A 14,332-nucleotide genomic window follows, 5' to 3' on the forward strand; every position below is an offset into this window, starting at 1 on the left:
ACAACAGTGTCCCTAGATCCTGGATTGGCATGGACAAATATCCTTCCATGTACCAAACCAAACGGATAATATTACAAACGAAGTTGCCACGCGTGCATGGAGAAATATCCTGGACTGACATGCATGGACCCGTAACCGCCACTACCACATGGGCCCGGTTACCTGTCCAGGGGCCCACTGGTCCTTCCGCTACCACCGTCTGAACTCCGACCTCCGTCCAACACATCGACCAACACATCTATAAAAGAACCTAGCGGCCACCCTCGCCCCCTCCGGCACGGGAGGGACGTCGGCGTCCTCGCCTGCCTTACCACAGCAACCGCCAGAGCAGGCGGCGGACTCAGACATGGTGGTCATCTTGCCGTCCATGCTGTGTGCGCTCGTTTGCGTCCTTGGACTCGCTCTCGCCTCCCGGTGCGCATGCCGACGCCGACACTCCAGCCCCAGTTCCTCCTCCAACCCATTCCCGAAGGGCCTCAAGAAGAAGGCCATCGACGCGCTCCCCACCATCTCCTTCGCCGCAACCGCTTCACTGCAGCCGGCAGCAACAGAGTGTGCGATATGCCTGGCTGAGTTCGTGGAGGGGGAGGTCGTGCGTGTTCTCCCGCGCTGCGGCCACACCTTCCATGTTCTCTGCATCCACGCTTGGCTCCGGACCTGCGCCACCTGCCCCTCTTGTCGCGCCTCCATCGCTGCTGCTCCAGCCCCTGCACCTACGCTAGTGGTCGTAGTGGCAGGGAACAACAGGTGCGGGAGGTGCGGCAAGGCGGCCGCCCTGGCTGGTGGTGGAGATAGCACGTTCTTGCCTTAATCAGTTTATCTTATTCCTCTTTTGTTCTCTTTTCCACCGGTTTGCTAGTTAGGCTATGGAATTAATTGAATTTTTCTTAGTTAGTCGAGTATTTACCATCAGCTAGTAATTAATTACATGAGTTGTACTTAGTTAAGTAGAGTAGTAGCAGTATTGTTCTTGTGCTTCATTTTCTTCAACTTCCTCTACTTTGTTTGGTAAATGAGTCGTTGGATGTCGACCCAGCTAGTTTAGTAGCTTTGTTGTAAAGTGCATAATATACGATACAACCACATACGGTGAACTAAAGTGTGAACTACATATAGTTTTCTTTTCTGCGACATCAAATCTCTTCTTTGTAATTACGCTTGAACAAATTATTGGGCATAAATAGAGTGCGACAATAGCTTTTAATATGTTCTGTGTGAGTGGCAGCAATATATTGTCGGTATCAATTTGTTTTGTTTTAACCTAATCATTGCAACATGCAACAAATTAAGTTTTTAGTCTCCATCTGAATCAATTCCCCATTGATTGAAGCAAACGGACTAGGTACCGGCTCGACCGGTGGAGATTAAACGAAGAAGTGCAAGGACAAATCATAGGGAAGAATTATTTCTGCAGGACACCAATCCACTGGATCAGAAGTCAGGAATTCGCAGGAGTGGAACATAACAAGCTCCGTATTGACCAGACGACCGCATACTAGGACTGCGATGGATCCGTAGGTCTTTTAATGTCTACGACATAGTCTCGACATCAAGACATACACACATAATGAGTATAAAAAAAATAACTTAAACTCTAAACTACGCATTGTTGAAAAAAAACTCTAAACTCTAAACAAGGACAAAGCAAATTTTTATCCATAGTGTTCCACATCTTGATGTTAGGAGGGCTCATGGAGGCGGGAGGTTCCCAAGAAACACTCACGAAAGACTGTATATGTTGGTAGCTAGGATTTTGATTCTACTCAGTGTGACTATTTGTTTGGTCATAGAATGAGTAATGCCTATATATCATGTGGGCCAGAAGAAGAAATACTAGGTGCCTACATGACTGGTACATCTACACAATACCATAGTAGATGACACTATGCAACGACGGGCATGTATGTGGAAAACCATGGAAACATGTACTTTTTGCCAAAGGTGGGTGGCCAACTAAAGTTGGGGATAAGAAGATGCGTATACATCTGCTTCTATACAAATATTTCTCCACTTGGCCGGCCTTCATGAGGCCTTTATGTGCAGTGTACTGTCTTGTCTCCAAGATTCAACTTTTTCTCCTGCTAAAGATTAATCATCTGTTTTGTGAAATATCCATGGCTGGCTGGGTGTTGGGAACTAGAGTCTCCATGTATAGTGTGGTGCATGTGCAGCAAGTGAACAACTAACAGGGTCATTTGTCAAACAATCAAATGGTATGAAAAGTTAAGTGTGACTTTGAGCGATGAATGTCTCACATTCGTTTCATTTATAGATAGTGGATTTTCGGGGTAAATTAATTAGCACCTAGTTCTGTGATCATCAGGGTTATGAAACTAAATGAATCAATAAACTGTGTTAGTTAGGCCTCCCCGCTACAGTTTCATAACTCATAAGGACATATCCAGTAATGTGGCACTATAATTAAAGATGAGACTGGTGCTAATAATATCATACTATGATTACAATATCTTAACAATTGAAAAGGAAACTTAGTGACAAATAAATCATATACACAATCATTTTGATAAATAAGATATCACTCTAATCTATAATTTCAGAAGTAACTAAAGTGATATCATGCATATATTTCTTTATCATATTACCCATAGTCAAAGACCTTAGAGCATCTTAACGCATCGCCCAAAACTTACTGCTCCAAACTTCCTCTCAAACCTTAACTCGTCAAATTTGGGGAGTGAAAAACTAGGCGCACCTAGGCTTTCTCCTAAAACTTAGGTCAATAGAAAACATTCTTTTGCTATTTCTGTTAACTTCTTGCCTACAAACTCCATTTCAACTTATATTTACACATCATAGTAATTCAAAACTTCACACGTCCCAACATTGTTTCGAATTAAACTTCCAAGTGATATCTGCACATCACACATGCGGAAAGCATCCATGTCTGATCACATGCAACCGCACTAGCTAAATGTAAGTCGATGCATAAGAGAGACTCAATTAGTTGACTAATTAATCAATCACGTACAGAAAGACAACCTAAGTAATAACACAGGATGGATCATCTGCATTATATCCATCACCCACCTTAGATATATAGCTGCTACTTTCCACAACCCGATATGATTTGTTAAGTTAATCACACACCAATCATGTATCCCACGATCCGTCAAAAAACACATTGTAAATATTATTTTAATTACATGATCCATAGATTAAAAGTATAACCACTTGAGTCAAAAGGTCTGGTGCGTTCCACCATCTTCTTGGCTCTTTGAGACTTTCATCGAAAATGGAAACCGGTGCCGGAAAGATTGAATGAAAAGTAGTCCATCGATCGGCAAGGACACCAAGAATAGGTTTACATACTTAACTCAGCCACTCATCTTTAGGGAGCATTCCTGTATACTTTACCTCCTAACTACATGCACACACACACTAGCTACATAGCTTTGTGATGGAATAGACACCCATACATCCATCACTAAGCATGAAATTGGGCAAAATTAAGCGCTTTCTTTGTGCAAGAAATTAATTAATTAGTGGGATAATATGATAAGCAAAGTGTTTTCATTCATTACGATGTTTATGTCTTTCCTTATGGAATAAGAAAAGTTGGGGATGGTAAAATATGTAATGACACTACATTTACTTTCTAGCGAGCTCATTTTCTTCAACCCCCAATGCAGTAAGATATATGTAATCCTGGCTAAATAGGCAGTGTGAGCCGCACTAACCCCGTATGGAATGAATCATGTATAGTATCTTATTATATATATTAGTGATATGAAGACTACCTCAGTTCAGCGCGCATAACTGAGCGTTAGGTGGTAGGTACACACACTTTGAACATTTCCTCCCTTGATTGTGGTCTTTAATTTGGTGGTGAAACGACGAGCTAGGTAGCTCTCGGCTAATCACTTTCACTTTTGCGAAAAGCACAAATTAAAGGGAGATTACAAGTGTGTCTGTCTCTAATCTTCCACACATGCACTGGTTTTGGCTGCTACTTGACTTACTCCTCATATAGTATCGTCACTATAGTATGGTTTCCTTTTTTGTGGTGACAAGCTTGATTATACCGTGTACTTTTCTAGGCAGAGCAACACTAATTAATAAGCATAGTTAACTTGTCACGGGTGCAAGCAAAATATCCCCAAGTGGCATGAACTGCAGCAGCGCATGCCACTGCTTCGACGCATCCTTTTCTTATCAAACTTTTGTCCATCCCTTATGTTTCTGATGATTTGTTTTGTGCATCGGTAACTTCTAAGAATGGTAAACAAATGTGCAACTTGGGAAATTTCATCAAGATTACCTGCAAATTCAGCTTGCCGACGAAGCACCTCTTTCATAGATTCACTTTACAGTAAGACAAATCAAAATCATGGATTAACTTAAGAGAGCCTCATCTTTCCAAACATACTATGGTTGTGGTTGGTCTCCAATTAGAAGTTTAGTAACAACCCGTTGTAATACTCCCTACAACATCATGACTTACCATATTGTACTATTGCCTTCCATGTAGAAAAACATGACACACCTGCATGAGGAAGCATCCTATAGTGGCATGCATGCATTGAGACCCCGCCCCTACCACATGGGCCTGGCGGCCTTTAGAATACTAGCAGGTGGAGGTGCGGCAGCACGCCGCGCCCGAGCTTAAGCCCGTCGTTAGCCATATGTTGTTGCTCATATTTGTTATTGATAGTTTATCAGGTTTTGGTAAGTGAAGCAAGAATAATATAGTAGGTAATACAGATCATTTGGTCAATTTCATGACTTGGTGACATATATGATAAATAAAATAGTACAATGAAGTGTTGTTTAAGAGAGTAATATTGTGTAGCTAGATGGTGGACAAATGTAGATAAAGAAAAACTTGGTGAAAATACATCATGGCTTTTTAGCACTTCAGATTCTTTATTCTTGATCTTCATGATTAATTTGGTCTTGATGAACATAAATTGGAGGGTATTTACATCCTTTTGGGATTTGATTAGGGTGCTCCTCTCGGGCCCATCCACTGAAGATTTTAGTCTATGGAAAAATTATTTCGCAAGCACAACATGATAGCGGCTCGATTAACATATGTGGAGTTTACGTGAGAAGACAATTCATCAGCACGGTAATAAGGTTCATTTAGCTGATCAGGAGCAAACAAGTGCCATGATAACTACAGAAACTTAGGATCTTATCAACTATTAATAGCGATTAAAAACATGATATTTTTCTTCTTCTAGAAATGTATGATGAGCACAAATGGAAGTATCAACTGGCTAAATCATATATCTTGTGTAGGCCAAAGGACCTAGGATGGATATGCATCGGAAACATCAAAAATATCAAAATTAAAAATAAGTGCTTGCATAGAAAATAGCTATTCAAGCTACAAAATGGGGAAGGGTGTCTCGCAAGAGCTCCTCCGTAATAAACACTTATATTGCAAGAATATATCTGTTTTGGAAGCCTTCCCGAAGTGGATGCCAAACCAACCGATTCTCTGTTTTGGAAGGGCTTGATGAAGTTGGTGATGGCCAATCGATGAGTTCCTGGGAGATACCTGGCTAGGTGAAAATCCGCTTGCGACTATGTACCCTTCAATTTACAATATAGTGTTAAAGGAGATGGTACAATTCAATATGTTTTTGGATCGACACCTATGGACATCCAGTTCAGGAGGGCCATAATTGGTGATAAATTGATGCATGGCTCCTTTAATTTGTATGATGATGTTGGTCAACTTAGCTCACGTGTCGAATGTTTTGGTGGAGAGTTAAGACCAGCAACGTGTTTGTTGTTAAGTCTATGTATGCAAATCTTATAATTATGGGGCCGACTTTTCGCAGAAAAAATATTCGAAAAATAAAGTTCCTTTAGAGATAAAATTTTATGTGATTTGTACAGAGGACTATGTATGCAGATCTTGTAAATATGTGGCCGATGTTCCAGAGAAAGAATATTTGGAAAATTAAAGTTCCTTTAGAGATAAAATTTTATGTGATTTGTACAGACGAAGTGATCCTCACCAAATATTATTTGGCTGAAAGAAACCATAAGAGATGTATAAAGTGTTGTTTTGTGTTCAAGATGAAATAATTTAACATTTCTCTATTTCCGCCTTTTCACAGCTTTGATTTGGCGTGCGACTCTTGTTGCATGTAATATGTCACCCCCAACAAATATCCCAAATTTATTTGGAATCTGGTTTGTTGGTATCAACAAAAACCTTAAGGGTTATATCCGTATAGGGGTTTGTGCCTTACTTGGGGGAAATTGGAATTGCTGGAATGACTATGTTTTTAGTGGGTCTTTCTCTATTAACTTTGTGCAGCTTATCTGCAAGGCCAACACATCGATCCGTATGTGATCATCACCTCAAAATGGGGACACTAGGAGCTCATGGCCTATGGGTGCAACCGTATGGAGACGGTTTCACAATCGTTATTCAACCAGTTTGGCTGGCATGTCACTAATAGATTATGTGGTTAAGTCATGTGATCTTAATACGACATTTTGTGGTCACTTTTCTGTTTTCTCATTTTAATTGCTATTGCGTACTTGTTGAACTTTATCCTTTTCTTTTAACAAAGATGGTTGTGTGCATCATGATGATTTAGAGGTCAGAGTTTACCCCTTTTTCAACAACAAAATTGCATTTCTGTGGAGGGATAGAAAACATACAAAAATTTCTCTAGCTGATAACTAGTGGGTTCACCTATAATACTTGCATTACAGTTCATGCGATATTTTTGCTAAATCACGGTTGATTTTGCAGCCGTTGGAGGTTGGGAAGTCAATGCTACTTTATTTTTTGCAAGACCATCAAGATGTTGACACAATGAAACTTGCTGACCTATGGTTTTCCACCTCTCGGTGTTAGAAAAGCCATCAAAGACGAGGAGAACCGGCGAAACAAGGAATCATCATTCTAAAACCAGGTGCTTCCATTAGGATTGGCATGTCCCTATAGGAACTGCTGAACTGTACAGTGGCATGATGGGCATATATTTGAGAGAATCATGAAAATGTGAACCTTTTGGCAAAGGTCGCTGACCAGCTAACGTTTGGGATAAGTTCATAAGTAGAAGATAGTATATATGCTTTGCATCCCGTGTCTAAATATCTCTGCATTTTGGCGGGCTTTCATGATGGATGGATGGCCTTTATGTGTACCATCTAGTCTCAAAGATTCACCTTTTCTACGGCCAAAGATTCATCGGCTCGCTGGTAATTGGAATGTACGGCTAGCTAGTGTTAAAGGAGATGGTTTTGGGTTTTTGGGACTTGGGCATGGACGTATGTTTGCTTGGTGCATGCAAGTGCAGCAGATCATGGTCAAGTGAATAATCTTATGAACATTGGAATGTTGAAATTAACTAAGGACATGTTCGGGTTGGTAAGAATCTGCTGGGATTGGGGTTTTGGAACTACGAGCATGTTCGATTGAGCTAAATTCCCTATCAATCTCGCTAACAGCTGCGAAACGGAACAAACCCTAAATGAGGTGCATGGATTGTGTAGGTGTTTCACACTTGTTTGACTCAAAATAATCCAATTTCTAGTACTGCACGCGCGCGTGCGCGCGCACACACACATGCGTGCGGCATACATCCACGCATGTCCAAATATGCAGCCGCAAGCTAAAAAAAGTTGATGTATGAGAGGTACTCATGGTCGGAGTAGCATGCAGGCCGGCCGGCTAGAGCAGCGGAGTTGACTAATTAATCAATGAAGAACATACGGGGAGACAACCTAGTAACAGATAACGGGCGATCGATCACTTACAAAACGACAACTCCCCACAGATAGATAGATGCTGCTTTCCGGGACCTGCACCATATACCTTGTTAAGTTACTAGACAGATTAATTAAGAGTAGCTGCTAGTATCATCCATGCAAGCTAAAATGATGGCCAATTAGGTCAAAATCGTCTTGCAACTTGCATGTTCTTGTCCATTTTCTTAGCTCCCTATTGTCGTTTAGCGCCGAAAATGGCGACCAGCGAGAGAAAGAAGTTTCAATTTAAAGCAGCAACTATACATGCTCATATCCGGGGTCTAAACATAGGAAAAGACCCTGGCATATTTTTATAGGAGTGAGAAACACCGTTGAAATATCTGCTCCCTGTGGTGGGGATCGGCTGGCCTAGAACACAGGACTATGTCCCTACCACTGAGCTACACTCAGTCATTCTTAGGGTCTACGATCGAATATATATACACAAACACACTCTGAGATGGAAATAAGCATTTCACCAATTTTATTTAGCGCGTTTTTCATGTGCAAAAGTCCAAAGTGTTTTACTTAAGATACTACACAGCCTGTGTAAAATAAAGTAAAAGGGGATTAAACAACCCCACTTTTCTTCCCTTTTCTCCTTTTTTTCCCGAATATTCTTCCCTTTTTCCTTCCACAAGCTAACTCGCGTATACAATCCCTGATGGTGAGTTGTCGCACTAGCTATGAATGGATCATGTATATCTTAATCAGATTACCTCGACAAGCATAATAAGATCTTCAATATATAGGCGATAGGTAGGTAGTACCACTACCACACTTTGATCGTTTTCCCATGGTCTTTGCTCTTGGGTGGTGAAACGAGCTGATTGCTCTTTCGCATTGCACTTTCACTTTTAACAAAAGCACATTTGAAAAGAGGATTTAAAGCATGTCTCTATTAAGTTACGACTAGAGCGCTGCCACTTATTCTTAGCACACCAGTGTCAAAAAGCACAAGTAAAAGCATGCGTGTGTCTCGTCGTGCATACATGCATGCACTTGTTTTAGTTACTAGCGCAATGCCACTTAGACCTGCATTCATAGATAGTTGTAGCTAGATTCTACCGCACTTTCTTCTTAGCCAGTGGCCACGCATCATTCTGAAAACACACGAGCCTTTTCTGATAATTCAGTACACAACTTAGGGCATCTCTAAATTGGACCCTCGAACTGCCCACAACCATTCAGATCGTGTGGTTCGGACTTGTTTTGCGATCTAACGCGGGCCTGTATTCGTCCACTGACACATTTGGACGTCCTTCTTCCTGCAAACTGAAAGCAAACTAGGTGGCTTTACGGCGGTCTGGACAGCAGCCACGTAGGTCTCCGACACCACCGGCTCACCCAAAACCCCTCCCGGACCTCGTATCTCCATCCTTCCCTCTTTCTCTGCATCTGTTTTCCCTATCGCCGATGCCACCACAACACCTCCCAGGCCGTCTGCCAAACACTTCCCGAAGCTCCATGACCTCTACTGCTACACCCTGGTTGCCATGCCACTTTTCCTTTGCCGCCAGTCCACACCTCTCCTCCGTCCACTGCGCAGGTATCATCCGCCCCTATGGTACTCATCACGCCCAACAAGTCTTTGGTGAAATGCCTGTGCTAATTATTTTTACCCTTCTTCTTTGAAGCAATGAATTCGAATATTGAGTACACATATGAGCACAACATTGTGTCGTCCGACAAGGAGGACTACGTGAATGAGACGGCGATGATGTAGGCAGTCCTGGCAAACGCGGAGCGTGCAGAACGTCATGTTCTCAATTCAAAAAGATCGATCAAGGGTCATCGAGTGCTCAGTCAGAAGAGGGCATGCAACCATTTGACACCGATGGATGATTACTTTGCCTGCGATGCTCTATTCGCTGACAATTTTCACCGGCGCTTTCGGATGCGAAAAATGTCTTTGATCGTCTCTACTATGGCATCTGATACTTTGATTACTACTTCATCTTGATGGTCTGGTTATCTGGTTACAATAAGTGCATCGACGCATTGCAGATGCTCTTTTGCATATGATAGGGCCGCTGATTCGTGCGACGAATACATATAGATGTCTGAGAGCACATGCGAAGATAACATGGTCAGATTTGCTACTGCCGTGGTCTCGGTGATTGGACCTGAGTACTTGAGGCAACAAATTGTCACAAACGCCGACATGATCTTGGCAATGCCCGAAGCAAGAGGATGGCCAGGTTTGCTCAGATCTATTGACTACATGCATTGGCGATGGAAGAACTGCCCAATAGCTCTACAAGGGCAATACCAGGGTCATGTTAAAATTCCCACCATCATTCTTGAAGCAGTTGCATAACAGGATTTCTGGATTTGGCATGCTTTCTTTGGAATGCCCAGGTCTGACAATGACATCAATATGCTGCAACTAACTTCATTGTTTGCCAGGCCAATTGAAGGGAAAGCTCCTTCTTGCAATTATATTGTCACTGGCCATGAATACGACATGGGTTACTATCTGGCTGACGGTATCTCCTCCTTGGGCTACTTCTGTCAAAACTATCTTTGAGCCACTTGGTCAGAAAAAAGGTCTTAATTTTCCCAAAGACAAGAAGCGGCTAGAAAGAATGTTGGGAAGGCATTCAGAGTTCTCCATGCCCGTTTTGCAATTGTACATGGACCTACTAAACAATGGGCCCGGAAACTTTGTGGGAGATGATGACATGTTGTGTGATCATACATGATCGTGGAGGATGAGGGTGATGACGCTGCCTCAGCTCTTGTTTTGAGAACATGGTGATCCTATCAAACTTCGAGAGCGGAATCCATGCTTGATGAGATTGTTCAAATGCATCAACAAATTTGACATCGAGCAACTCATGAGCAATTGAAGGAAGATGTGATTGAGCATCTCTGGGCGGTTAAAGAAGAAAACTAGTACATATGTGCTAGTTGAATTCAAATTTAAACTACTTTAATTTGAAAACAATGTTCGATTGTAATATTTAAACTAGAACTACTACCGCATTTGAACATTTTGAGATAAACTACAACTTGATATGCAGTTATCTTGAGCTTGCGGGCTTTAAAACACATAGAAACGGATGTTTACAGCTAGATTTGGATGGTCGGCTCACGCATTAGTATCCGTGGACTGGTCCCCATCGGTCCATAGACGGATGCGGTGTCTGGTTTGAATGTCAGCCTTGGAGATTCCTTTATGTCCCTAAAATTATAAACTTACTTACAATAGAAGTATGCATTATTTGTAGTCATGTTATGCATACAAATTTTAGTCAAAAGGGGTGTCTCAAATCTCTTTCGCCGATCCGCTTTACAATACGAAATGAGTTGGCACTACCTGTTTTCTTCTTCTTCTAGGGAGCAAAGCACGAGTCAAAAGAAGTAAAGCGTGTCTCGTCTTTTCACACACACAAGCACGCATGGATGGTCTCTAGGAAAGCTGACATATTTAGGCTGTGTTCGGCAGTCCACCGCTCCGTCACCAGAAAGCGGAGCGCGCGGAGCAGCCAATTTGCCGCTCTCCGTATTTGTATTGTATGCCGCTCCGCTCCGCAGCGGAGTTACGGAGCGGAGGGATTCCGAACGGAGCCTTAGCTGCTAACTCCAGCACTGATCACTAGTGTCACAACAATGATTTGCTTAATTTCCACGAATCCGCGTAGCACTGGTAGTAAGCTAAAAGGAGCCAAGCATGCAGGAAGAAACACTCCAAAGTGGCATTTGCGCCCGCCACTAATCCGTGGGTCCCGGCGTTACCTGTTCGCCGGCCGACCCTCCCCTCCCACCACCACGGTCACTTCCATGGCCCCTCCACGCTATAAAACCCGAAGCAGAGCATCGCACACCCGCACGCCAGAGACCAGAGTCAAAGCTAAGCTAATATACAGAGTCCACAGTCCAGACTATACGGCGCACCATAACCAGCAGCAGAAGCGACACCATGCGCGCTCCGGCGAGCCTCCTGCACCGGACCGCCCTCGCGTCAGCCGGCACCGGCCAGACATCGTCGTCGTCGTCGTCACCACCTCAGCAGCAGGAGCAGACGGCGCCGGTGATGGCGGTGAACTCGGACATGGTGGTTATCCTGGCGTCGCTCCTGTGCGCGCTAGTCTGCGTCCTCGGCCTTGCCCTCGTCTCCCGGTGCGCATGCCGGCGACGCCGCTCTGCCTCATCCTCCGACCACTCTCCTCCGCCGCCCAAGGGCCTCAAGAAGAAGGCCATCGACGCACTTCCCGCCGTCTCCTTCGCCGCCGCCGCTTCTCCGACGCCAGGGGCGTGCTCGTCCTCTGAGTGTGCGATCTGCCTGGCGGACTTCACGGAAGGGGAGGGCCTGCGGGTGCTCCCACGGTGCGGCCACCACTTCCATGTTGGATGCGTCGATGCCTGGCTCCGGACCTGTGCCACATGCCCCTCCTGCCGTTCCCCCATCATCGTTTCTGCGCCCGTGCAGCCGCCGGCGACACCCACGGTGGTGGTTGTAGTGGCGGCAAACAACATGTGCGGGAGGTGCGGCGAGGTGGCGGCGCCGGCTGGTGGTGAAGATAGCACCACGGTCTTCCCTTAATTACTTTATTTTAATTAATTATGTTTCATTTCCTTTTGTTTTGCTAGTTAGGCTAAGTAATTCGTTATGACGTCTTAGTTAGTTGTGTATTTATTATCAGCTGATAATTAATTATTCAGGTCTGTTGTACACAGTTCTTGAGCTTCATTTTGTTTTACTTCTTCTGCTGTTTTGGTAGTTACGTAGCCTGTTCGTCGATCCAATGCATTGGAATAGCTCAATTTTGTAGCTTGGATGTAAAGTGTATACATTTTTGTTCATTGTTTAATACCAACGTGACGAACTAAAGGGTGTATTTGTTCTAAATAAAAAGGTGCTAGGCCGGTGTCTCGCCCCGCGAGCCCTCGAATCTAAGGCATTGAGCCACCGAGCGTCACCTTTATCATTGCAACACAGATTGTATTGCAGAAAAATTCTGCAACACGTATCATGTTGCACAAATTTTTGCAAGAATTTTTTAACAGAGGCCTTGTTAATTTTTTTTTCTGCAATAGAGGTTTCATTGTAAATTTATTTTTCTACAACAAAGATTTTGCAATAGAGACCTTGCCATATAAACTCATCACTGAGCAATGAGCAGGGGCCACGTTGACCGAAAGAAAGAACAAAAAAATAACTGCGTGGTCTGGACACGCGTCCTATGAGTGAGCCGGCGGATGCTCGCGTGCGATGAGCCAGTTGATGCCAAGCATTTTTCAAATAAAAACCAAAGCGTGTAGGTGTAAATTTTGCCTTTATGCGACAGCCATCCGTCTCTTTGTAATACTACCTCTATACCAAAGTATAAGATGTTTGTTAGGCTAATCTAACTACAAAAATGTTTTATATTTTGATATGGAGGAAGTATGGAACAAATCATTGGATGATAAATCGAGTGTGACAATAGCTTACATTTGTCTGTGTGGGTAGGAGCGGAAAGGAATCTATTGTTTGTTGTCAATTCTTTTGTTTTCATCTGGTCCCTGACCGCATGCAGCCAATTAAGCTTTTAGTCTCCATCAGAATCAATGCCCCCATTGATTGAAGCAAACAGGCACAATACCAGCTCGACTGATGGAGATCAAGGTGCCAACTGTAAGAACAACTCCTCATATCCACTTTTTTTGCTGTTGTTCCTGAAAGAATAGTCTTTGTCGCGTGTCAAAATTCATGTCCTAGCCGGCAATGTGGGTGCCATCTCTATCTTCGTGGCAGCTTTATATATACTTTGGGAAGAAAAGAAATTCTACGCCCGATAATGATCCGCCAGACCAGGAGTTGTCAGTCCCCAAGAGTTGAATAGCACAAGCTCGGTGTTGACCAGGTGGACCACACACTAGAATGGTGATGTGTCTGTATGCCATTTATTCTCTACAACACACACACACACACACATAGGCACACACACGCACACGCCCCAAATTGATATCTAAAGAAGTTCAACCAAAACTCTAAACAGGGTCTTGCTGCAGAGAAAAACTGAGCTCTAGACAAGTAAACCTTGTTTTATAGTTTTCCACCTCTCGATGCTAAGGCCATTACCAAAAGTTCCTCCCAAGGATCCTATCCTATTGGGTATCTGTTCCCCGCCTTTTCTCGCTAGGATCTCCTTTTTTTTTCCTTTTTAAAGAATGGCATTTTATGCCCAATATCTCGATCAAAGTATGGAGGTCAAGAAGGCTACTCGAGACAAGGGGTACCATGGAAATGCTTGCCAAAGACCATACAAGTTGGTGGCGGGTTACAATTCGTTTAGAAGGAATATGTTCAAGTCAAGTGACGTTTATATATCCGTGAGCTAGAAAAAAAAACAGGTGCCTGGATGACCGATACATCTACACAATAACATAGTAGATGAACAGTGCAATCATGGGCATATATGTGGAAAACCGTGGAAACATAAACCTTTGGGCAAAGGTGGTTGGCCAACTAATGTTGGGGATAAGAAGATGCATATACATCTGCTTTTATCCAAATATCTTTCCACCTGGCCGACTTTCATGAGGCCTTTTTGTGTGGTTTACTATCGTGCCTCAAAGATTCCCCCTTTCTCCCGCCAAAGAT

At 43.3% G+C, this 14,332-nt stretch overlaps 2 protein-coding genes across 2 annotated transcripts; both read left to right on the forward strand.

The window, feature by feature from the left end:
- Window positions 1–258: 258 nt before the first annotated feature.
- Window positions 259–1,704, forward strand: LOC123147235 (probable E3 ubiquitin-protein ligase ATL44). Its single transcript, XM_044566483.1, has one exon. The coding sequence runs from the start codon at window positions 347–349 to the stop codon at window positions 809–811; it is 465 nt and encodes a 154-aa protein (XP_044422418.1). The 5' UTR covers window positions 259–346; the 3' UTR covers window positions 812–1,704.
- A 9,810-nt stretch (window positions 1,705–11,514) lies between these two features.
- LOC123147237 (probable E3 ubiquitin-protein ligase ATL44) lies at window positions 11,515–12,577 on the forward strand. Its single transcript, XM_044566484.1, has one exon. It carries the CDS (start codon window positions 11,666–11,668, stop codon window positions 12,287–12,289), a length of 624 nt encoding a protein of 207 aa, XP_044422419.1. The 5' UTR covers window positions 11,515–11,665; the 3' UTR covers window positions 12,290–12,577.
- Window positions 12,578–14,332: the final 1,755 nt, after the last annotated feature.

Source organism: Triticum aestivum, chromosome 7A (genome assembly GCF_018294505.1).
Source record: "Triticum aestivum cultivar Chinese Spring chromosome 7A, IWGSC CS RefSeq v2.1, whole genome shotgun sequence".
Taxonomy (NCBI): Eukaryota; Viridiplantae; Streptophyta; class Magnoliopsida; order Poales; family Poaceae; genus Triticum; species Triticum aestivum.